Genomic DNA, 10,373 nt, shown 5'->3' with positions numbered 1-10,373 from the left:
AGGATGAATTAAAATTATCAAATTAAAGACTTAAAAAGCATGTTTTTATATTCAAGCACAAATACGGGAGAGATTACAAAATCATACTAATTCATTGGTTAAACGTGACAAAAGGTTGATAAAATGCTCTAAATCCAACACAAGATAAATCCTAAAAATGGGGTTTATCAATACTCAGCGACCGATATAGTGACAGAAAATTTGGCCACCATTTAGCGACCGATACTCTTTGGTGAAGGTTTGGTGGCCTTGTTAAAAAATCGGTCGCTAAAATCAGTCGGTAATGGTTAGCGACCGAAGTTGGTCGCTATTTTCTAATTAGCGACCAAGGTTTTAGCGACCACTAGAATCGGTCGCTAAATCAGTCACTATTTCGGTAATTTCTTGTAGTGAACGGTGATTGAATTATTTACAATTTAATTTTTATAAAAATTTATTTAATTTTGTATTTTTCATTTTCTATTTACTCACAATTAAAAAATTATTAGATGTTTGTTAGTGTTAAAGAAGACAACAATCATTGGTATTTAGTGGTGTTTGTTTTTTGAAAGCAAGAATTTATTTTATTAGATCCAACACCTGATCTATCTAAAGAGAACTCAAAGGATTTGACCATTAAAAGACTGATAATTATACTTGTTTGATAATCTTAGTTGTTTAATTTCTATTATATTTGTAAATAATGTTAAATGGTTAAAATGGATGCAGGCTTTGTATATTGCAGTCATTTTACAAGATCCCCCATTTTATGACTCCAAATGCACTATAATGCCAAAAGTTTCAAAAAGATTTTGAAAAGTATTTGTTTTATTTATAGTTTAGTCAACAAAATTATATTACAATCCAACTGAATAATTTTATTGACTATAACTTACTTTATAGAAATAATGGAAGTGTTTGGGTGGCTCAATGGATGAGAGAATGCAGTTGGTGTGATCAATATTCTTCTATTGATGTAAGTAGTTGTAACATAATATAAAAAAATTAAGTATTTATTTCAAACTGCATGAATATTTTTTTTCTTTTTACAAATTCACGATGAAATTTGGATGAGACTTGCTTTGGATCTCGTATTACATCAGTGCAATGTGAAAAGGGGCGTTGTCATTAAAGCTGCAGAAAAAAAATTAGAAGAAAATTGATGCCAAGTATAGGATTTTAGTTAAAAAGTAGAATGCATTAGTATTAGATCTCCAAATTATTTATTTGTCTACTATTTGTATGATGTTCTTTCATTTAATATTTGTTATTTCTATTCATGTTATTCATCTTTTTTAATTATTATTTTATTTAATTTAAAATTTGTTAATCTTTATGTAGTTTGATATATGTTAAATATATAATTTATGATCATATATGTTGCTGATTATTAAAATTGGATTTTTTTAGCGTATATTTTAATGTAAACTAGTCAATATTCAAATAGAAAATGATCTATACTCAAAAGTTCCTAAAACAATTTTTTATTTAACATAACTGTACGATGAATGAAAACACAAAATAATAATAATAAGGGTAAATTTAGATGGATACATAACATCTTTTATTCTTCTAAATTATGATTATTATAACATAGTTGTCAAAATAATTTTTTAATAATTATAGTATAGATAATTTTTCATCATTTGTTAATTCTTCTCAATATTTACTTTTGAACTTCTTGAAGTACTCTAATCTAGATTTATATCTTTTTTTGCCTTTATCTTCTTCATCCATAATTATAGTATTTCTCTAGAATAAACAAAAATGAGAATATATCAATATTGACAAAGATGATATTAAACAAAAATATTATATTTTGCAATTAAAAGTTCATAACTAGAGTACAAAATTAGAGTATAAGAATACAACTACTCATAAAAATTAAGTAATTACATACTTGACAATAAAAAAGAAGTTAAATATAGTAGTATAATAAGAAAGATAACAATTTTGATGACCATGACCTCGAGAGATATTTATATAAATAAGTTTTAATTAAACTTTCATTAACGTGACTATTTTCAACACTTTTTGCTTTTTGTCTTTAATAATAAAAAATATACTATTTTATTGATAAAAAAATGTACAAATGTATTAGCTCAGAAATAGCATCGACATCAAGAGAAAAATTATTTAAATTAATAAAAAGCGTATATCTTTATAAGAAAACATACTTAACTTATTGGAAAAATGAAAAAACAAAAAATTAATAATTTCTTACAATGTTGGGACAACACAACATAACCACCAATACATTTATTATTACAATGACATTTATAAGTTGTCTCCTAATTTTTTTTTTTATAGTAAAATGATTGCGATGCATTTTTTTTCAGCTAAAACTTCCAATAATAAGTAGGTTATATTAATTTCTATTTGTTAGGATGAATGCAGTAGGAATTTTGGAGTCCTGATTTTTCTAGGAAGGAAAATAAGAAACTCATGCATTGAGCTTATATCAGAGAGATATGAATTTAGACCTAGAAGACATGGGTATATTGAGGGATAGATATTTTTATTTAAATAAAATAAAGAGGGATCAATTTTATTTGATTCTACAAATTCGAAAACGTGAATCAAATATATAGATCGTGCTATAGTAGTGTGTATTAAATATTATATTAAACACCGATTTATGTATCAAATTTCTTTAAAAAAATTTCATAAATCGTCTCAGGATACCGAACCTCCCAAATTGTATATAATTCGTCTTAGATAGCATGGTTTACTTTTTTTTGTTTGAATAACCCTAAACCTCAATTTATTATATATGTTTAGTTTATTTTTTCAAATAAAATATATCTTTAAAAATTTATTTTCTTATTTGAGTTTTTTAAAATATATTTTGTTAAAATTATAATTTTAAAAAGTATAAATGTTTTTTTAAATAAAGGTGACATATTAAATTAGGTTAAGTATGATGAGTAATATTTTGAAATAAGAAGGGAGAAAGCACTTGAGTATAGGACATAATTGATTAATTTAAATTTAAAAATTGTAGTTATTTTTTTTTAAATATAAACTTAAGGAACAAATTTTTAGATTAATTATAAAACTTAATTGGCATCGGTGATTTAAGTATATAAAATATATGATATAGTCATGTTAGATTTTTTACCGTTATATGAATTTTATTATAAAAATAAATTGATTAATTTAAATTGAGAAATTGTAGTTAATTGATTACTATAAATTTTTTTAAACCAGAAAATCATTAAAAAGAAACAAAATTAGTTAGTATATTGGAAACAACTCAATGTTTAATCACATTTTATTTTTCTATTATAAAATATAATAAAATTTGAATTCTCAAAACAAATTAAAATTACGTTATTTTTTAGGATTTAATTTTTTATAGTGTTTCATAAAATTTGCACAAAATTCACCTCTCACATTGACTGAATTTATTTATTTACGTAAACTTTGTTTATAAACTCAGCAAACTTGCTTACATTTTAATACGATTTAAATTGCATTGGTATATTTTTATTTTCCATTCAACTTAATTTTATTTAAATAATTTGAATTTTAAATTATAAAATTTTTATTATTTAAAAATTTAAAATTTAAATAGATATAATTTAAATTAATGATTAAATTAAATTTTATAAAATTATATATATTTGTGTTATTGTAATTAATAATATTTTTTCAATTTAAAAAATAACGATTTGAAACCGTTAATTCTTAACTAAAAAATAAATACACTTGTATTATTTTTAACTTAAAATTTATTAAATAAATGTACTCTACACTACAAGATTTTTGTGTATTTGTAGCAGTTTTTTTTTTTTTTTGGAGGTTTATAACCCTCACCAAATAATTTGTGGAGGTTTCTAAAATCCCTAAATTTTGAGGTGCTACGAGGTCTTTTGTGGAAGTTTTTGTGTGTGTTTATTGGGGGTTTTATATTGGACTTTTGTGGCGATTTTTAATCACTTTTGTGGCAGTTTAAAACCCCCACAAATTGATTTTTTAATTTAACAAAAATTAACTATTTTGTGAAATTTTCAAACCTCCACAAATCCTATAATTATTTATTTATTTTTAATTTCAGATCATTCATTAATCTCATCTCATTTACATACTCTCAAATTAGATATTTATTTTTTTAATATTAAAATTTAAAAACTAAATCTTTTATAACACAATTCTACAATATAAGACATAACTTTATATATAAAAAAATTTTCAATGTTAATAATTCTAAATATAATTGCATATGGTATTGTTTTACCTAAGTAGTACTATTTTTCTTTAAAAAATAAAATAAAACAACAATTTCAATATTTCAATATCATGTAATTACATAAAAGTCTCAAATATTTGTCCTCGAATATCCTTTGCCATATTTAGAAAGTTTTAATTTACAGTAGAGAAGCAGTCAAAAAAAGATGTTCCACCTGCTCTGTCATAATCTTCACCAAGCGATGGATCAACAAGCTCCTTAACATTATAAGCATCAATTAATGGCTTTGCCTATAATAACATAACACACTATTAATTATTATAGTTAATTACCACCCACACACAACAAATTAAAATCATCTATACACATTGCAATATAGCATGCATTGATACATAAATAGTTTTAAGATATATATAACATACATGCAAACATACGCCTTACGCCTGGTTAAAATCTCCAGCAAAAGGATCCCAAATGCATAAACATCTGTTTTCTCATCTATTATGCCAGGCGTCAAATATTCAGGAGCAGAATACCTACCAAATTTGATATATAACAACCTAAATAATTTGATTAAAATTATGAATAATACTAATTATTAGTACTATATATTATATTATAGTGCATTGCATATATACCTAAATGTGCCTTCAAATCTTGTGACATGTTGCTGATCAGCATCTGGTGACAACCACTTTGCAAGCCCAAAATCACAAATCTGCATAAATTAATTATTATTATGGTAATTAAATTAGAGAAAAGAAAAGTATTCATATAAGAATAATGTATTTGACTAAAATATTCTTCAATAACTATTATAGTGTAATTATATATAAATTAATAATAATTATTTGGTTGATTTAAGTTAAAAAAGATATACTAAAATCAAAGAAAGATGAAGAAGAGGAGCATTTAGCCATAACTCTGAAGGACACAAACACAAACCTGTTTTGCTTTTTATGGTTAAAAATTTGTCTGTCCCAATCTTCCTTTAATTTATGTCTATCCCTCTCAAATTTGACCATCATCCATTCTTCTTCAAAACTACTGTCCCCCACACCACATGGCTCTAACATATATTAATCAAATCTAGACAAATAATAATAAAGAAGAAAGAAAGTAGTCATAGGTTTTAGCAGCTTTTGAAGTGTTTAATTACTATGTTGACTAAGAAAAAGAGGAAGCAAATGATTAGTAGAATGAAGTGATTTAAAGGATCTGACGGAGCTTACAAGTGTCCAATTGCCATATTCTCAAATAGAAAGACTCCATCAAACTTACAAGTGTCCATTTGCCATTAAACTTCTTAAAGTCTCCATCAACCATGGTAAAGCAAAGTTCTTGATCCAATGCCTGAAGCATTATAGAAAACATATAGTATTAATCATATACAGTTTCAATTGGTAGTACCTTGCTTCTGTCAAATACTTAGGTGCATTAGACATGCTTTCCATACCACCAGCGACAACAACATCGTTTAAACCTAATTGAATACTTTGTGCAGCAAGCATTACAGCTGCAACAGGCAGAAAGATTTTTTTAATATCTGTTCTTGTTGAGTTTGGCCGGTGTATAGCTCGTCCATCGATGAATGTCTTTAAGCTTCTCGTCGGGATGAGTTATATGTCGGCAAAGAGAGAACAAGGGGTGGGTACCTGCAAAAGACACTCCAATACTCAAGTCAGTAAGTGTTTAAGAGGTATAAAAATAATTCTATGAATATAGAATGTAAGACATGAAATAGAAATTATCATGTGCTGTGTGTAATAATTCTATGAATATAGAATGTAAGACATGATATAGAACTTATCATGTTGCTCCTTTAGATTAGATATAAAAGGTTCCTTTTATAGGCATAGAATTGATGAATGATATTCATGTTATGACCATTTGGTAATTAAGATTGAAATAATGGTCATTAAGTTGATAATAAAGGTGTCAGTTACAAGCAAAGAATGAATGATAATTAACGCCGAGTTATAACTCATAATGCACAGTAAAGACCGAGTTATAAGGTAACGGATCACAGCCCCCAAGCTTTGTCTGCCGATCATATGATCCAGGCTAAGCTTAGAAAATAAAATGAGTTATAACTCGGTTAAAGGATAAGTGAATAATGATATGGTGAGCTCCCAAGCTTAGTCGGGTTATTATGTCGGCACTTATTCAAAAAATAATTGAGTGATAAGAGTCATTCAATCAACATAGTCGTGTGGAGGATACTTTTCCGCTTAAGAACAATTTGCATTTGATTGTATGTGAACTGAAAAGTTCATAAATAGATATCCATTGACGGAATTGATTGTATGATCCGAGGATATAATAGTTAATTGTCTTGAGAATTTTTCTGACTCACAATAGCTTATTGATGAATTTCTCGCTCAAAGCAATTAGTTATTGAATATTTACAATTTATAGTGAATGTCATATGTCATGAATAAGATAAATTGAGAAAATGACTATATATAAAGTCGTAACATATATTGAATAATATATATTGTAAAAATAAAAGAGTAGAAAAATATACCTTGAAAGTTAATAATTGTAGAGAAGAAGACGACATATATGAATGTTATACATGCTAAATGTGAATATCTGAATTTTGTTTTGTAGGACATGTTTTAATTTGATAATAAATCAATAAGATAACAGTTATCGAATTATACATTTAGTATAATGTTTCTAGCCGTTACAGTAAGACGAGGGATATTCCTCGTGCAATAATAGAAAATTACCTGTTTAATTTTTTACATTAAACAAATAGTAATATAAAATTTAATAGCATAAAGTGAATAGTGTAACAGCTATATACAATTGATATATAATTAGCTTTTAATGGAATCCAATTTTAAGATTTGAACTCATCATTACTGTCATTTAATTGTATAAATGAAATCATTAAGTAATAAGAATATAATACATAATGAAATAAAAATGGAATTGACATGGTTGTTCATTATTGTATAGAACATATATTGAGGTTTGAATATAACTAATAAATCAGTAAATATTAGTATATAAAATATAAATGCAAAAGTATGTTGAATAAAATATATAATTTTACTTGTGTAAATAGAGATCTTTGAAAAACTAAGCAAAATTGATAAGTAAGTTTGTGTTCGAATTGATTGAAAGTCGAATTTGTTCTCGGATTGATTGAAAGCCGAGTTTGTTCTCGGATTGGTTTATTGATCAATTATGAGATGTGAAATATTATGATATATAAAAATGAAGCAATTTGAATGTATAAAGTACATACTTTATAAAAAGTTACGATAGATTAAAATTTGAGAAGAGGTATTAAATAAAATCTTAAACAAGATTATTGAGATTGGTTAAAAAATTTGAATGTCATTCAAGTTTTATGAACCTGAGGGGAGTAGGAATTATTTTACTCGTCCACACAGACGGCGCTAATTGTTCTTGTGGAGATTGGTCGGTGTATAACTCGTCCGTTGATGAATACTTGTAAACTCTCAGTCAAGATGAGGTATACGTCCGCAATGAGAGAACAAGGGAGTGAGTACCTGCAAAAGACACTCCGACGCTCAAGTCAAGTCAGTAAGTGTTTAAGAGGTATAAGAATAATTCTACGAATATAGAATGTAAGACATGAAATAGAAATTATCATGTGTTGTGTGTAATAATTCTATGAATATAAAATGTAAGACATGATATAGAACTTATCATGTTGCTCCTTTAGATTAGATATAGAAGGTTCCTTTTATAGGCATAGAATTGATGAATGATATTCATGTTATGACCATTTGGTAATTAAGATTGAAATAATGGTCATTAAGTTGGTAATAAAGGTGTCAGTTACAAGTAAAGAATGAATGATAATTAACGCCGAGTTATAACTCATAATGAACAGTAAAGACCGAGTTATAAGGTAACGGATCAATATCCATGTTGTTTTGTCTTTGCATGTAGTTTGGACAGGGAAATGAGAGCACAGAGATAAAAAAACGAACAGAATGCATGCACCTTTCATTCCGGAGGCACAAACTTTGTTGACAGTGGTGCACACAACTGAATTGGGTATTCCTGCTCCTAAGGCTGCTTGTCTTGTAGGAGCTTGCCCCACATTAGCACTAATAACATTCCCAAAGAAGACTTCTTCCACAAGTGATGGATCAATATTGGCCCTTTTCAGAGTACCTACACATGTTCTAATTCAGTTTTTAACAAAACAGATAGAGAGAGAGAGAGAGGTTTTCCTTGCTACTTACCTTGAATAGCAATCGAGCCAAGCTTGGTGGCAGAGAAAGAAGAGAGGAACCATATTCCATCAAATTCAGATCTCTCCATTATATCTATCAATTAATCAATATACAAGTTAAACAGAGGCTGACCTCTGGCCTTTACAGACTCTGCAGATGTGGGAGCTATTTTTGATTGAACTGGAATATGCAACTGATAACATAAAGAGAAGAAAAAATAAATATGAATTTTTGTTTTGCGCAAATCTAATCTGATCTGATTTGAGCTAAAGAGGAATGGATGGATGGGTTACCTTAGTCAGTTAGGGGGAAGGAAGAAACAAACGAGTGTTCACAGCACACAACATGTCCCGGATTCTGCTCTCTCTCTCTCTCTCTCTCTCTCTCTCTCTCTCTCTCTCTCTCTCTCTCTCTCTCTCTCTCTCTCTCTCTCTCTCTACATGGCACTTCCCTCAGCTGTATCAGCCACCGCACGAGGTGCACGCACATTCCTACCTCTATTTCATTTTTCATTTTATATTCACACATTTTTCATGCCCAGTCACTAGTAAATTAGATTATTTTTTTGACATTCCCGTATAATTAGGATCATTTTTCCATAATGAATATTAATTCGTTTTCACAATCATTTTTCCAGTCATATACAGTTTCCACAAGTTCCGTCTCAACCAGTTTCAATTGAAATATTGAATCATTCTTACAAACAAATTCATTTCTTTTTTCATGTGCACCTGTGTCTAGAAAAATGATTACTATTTCAGAATTCAAATGTTTCTCACTTTTTTCAAAGAATCTCTTCCTTTGTGAAGTTTCTCATCTGCAACAGAACACAAACAATCAAAGATGATATGACTACAGCTTCCATCAAAGATATAATTGGCTTGTTCTTAGTTGGTCTTTCAATTCTGCAAAATAGACAGCTCTAAATCCACCCTGACCAATTTTGTTATCAGAGCTGAAGTTATTTGTAGCCTTGGCTAATTTTTTATAAGAGAATTCCATCGATTTTTCTGCCATAATTGTCGGAATGCCAGGAGCACTAGCAGCTGTGAATCCTGAAGTTTCATATTCACCATTGCTAGATGCTTTACAAGGATAAGGAAGAAAGAAACAAAAAGTGTTATTATTATGAATTCATGATCACAACATAATTAATTCATTGAACATTTTAACATTGTATCATAGTTAATATAACTTAGTCAACTAGAAAGAAACAAATAGTAGATTAAGAAGCCGAGAATTTCAATAAAATACAGTTACCATCTTGGGTTGAACTTGATATAAAATATTTTGTTGAAAATTTAATTTTTCTTCTTCCTTCTTCTGGAAATATCTAACACAAGCACAAATTAATAATGGTAGAACCTCACTTGTTCCAGCTTTAGATATTCCAACAGCAACACCCTTAGCTAAACCTGTTTAAGCCATTTAAGCCCATGGGCACTAACATGGAAGAAAGGAGAAGCTCCAACATTAGTGGTGACGTTAACACCACTAATGTTAGAAAGCCAATTGGACACCCACGTTAATAGCCACGTTAACGCCACTAACGTGGGAGTTAACGTGGAGCAAAAAGGGAGCCAACATTAGTGACACTAACTTTGTTACTAACGTTGGAAAAGGCTAAAATGACCCACGTTAGTGGTCACGTTAACGCCACTAACATGGACATTAACGGGGAGTGAAAAGGGAGCCAACGTTAGTGATACTAACTTTGTCACTAACGTTGGAAAAGGCCAAGATTACCCGCGTTAGTGGCCACGTTAACGCCACTAACGTGGGTATTAACGTGGAGCAAGGAGAGAAGAGCCAACGTTAGTGACACTAACTTTGTCACTAACGTTGGAGATGGCCAAGAAGCTTACATTAGTGGCTGATGCGTGAGCATCTTTCCTATCTTTTCCTAGTGAATTTGCATTTAATTTGTTGAGTTTAATCAAGAATTAATTATCTTTTTATCCACAATGGATGCTACTTTG

General features: G+C 28.6%; 1 protein-coding gene across 1 annotated transcript; it reads right to left on the bottom strand.

The window, feature by feature from the left end:
• Positions 1 to 4,344: 4,344 nt before the first annotated feature.
• Positions 4,345 to 8,482, bottom strand: LOC140183360 (acetyl-CoA acetyltransferase 1-like). Its single transcript, XM_072231773.1, has 7 exons — positions 8,404 to 8,482; positions 8,159 to 8,332; positions 5,582 to 5,687; positions 5,467 to 5,524; positions 4,810 to 4,889; positions 4,602 to 4,707; positions 4,345 to 4,461 (listed from the first exon to the last, which is right to left on the bottom strand). The coding sequence occupies exons 1-7, from the start codon at positions 8,480 to 8,482 to the stop codon at positions 4,345 to 4,347; spliced, it is 720 nt and encodes a 239-aa protein (XP_072087874.1).
• Between the last annotated feature and the right edge of the window lie 1,891 nt (positions 8,483 to 10,373).

The sequence above is a fragment of the Arachis hypogaea genome, chromosome 1 (genome assembly GCF_003086295.3).
Source record: "Arachis hypogaea cultivar Tifrunner chromosome 1, arahy.Tifrunner.gnm2.J5K5, whole genome shotgun sequence".
In the NCBI taxonomy this organism is placed as follows: Eukaryota; Viridiplantae; Streptophyta; class Magnoliopsida; order Fabales; family Fabaceae; genus Arachis; species Arachis hypogaea.
This window is presented reverse-complemented; position numbering and strand designations above follow the sequence as displayed.

Coding starts and splice junctions, on each gene's coding strand:
- LOC140183360 (XM_072231773.1), bottom strand. CDS start 8,482: ATGGAGAGATCTGAATTTGATGGAATATGGTTCCTCTCTTCTTTCTCT. Junction 8,333..8,403: donor TGGCTCGATTGCTATTCAAG/GTAAGTAGCAAG, acceptor GAACATGTGTAG/GTACTCTGAAAAGGGCCAAT. Junction 5,688..8,158: donor TTGTGCCTCCGGAATGAAAG/GTGCATGCATTC, acceptor TGCCTGTTGCAG/CTGTAATGCTTGCTGCACAA.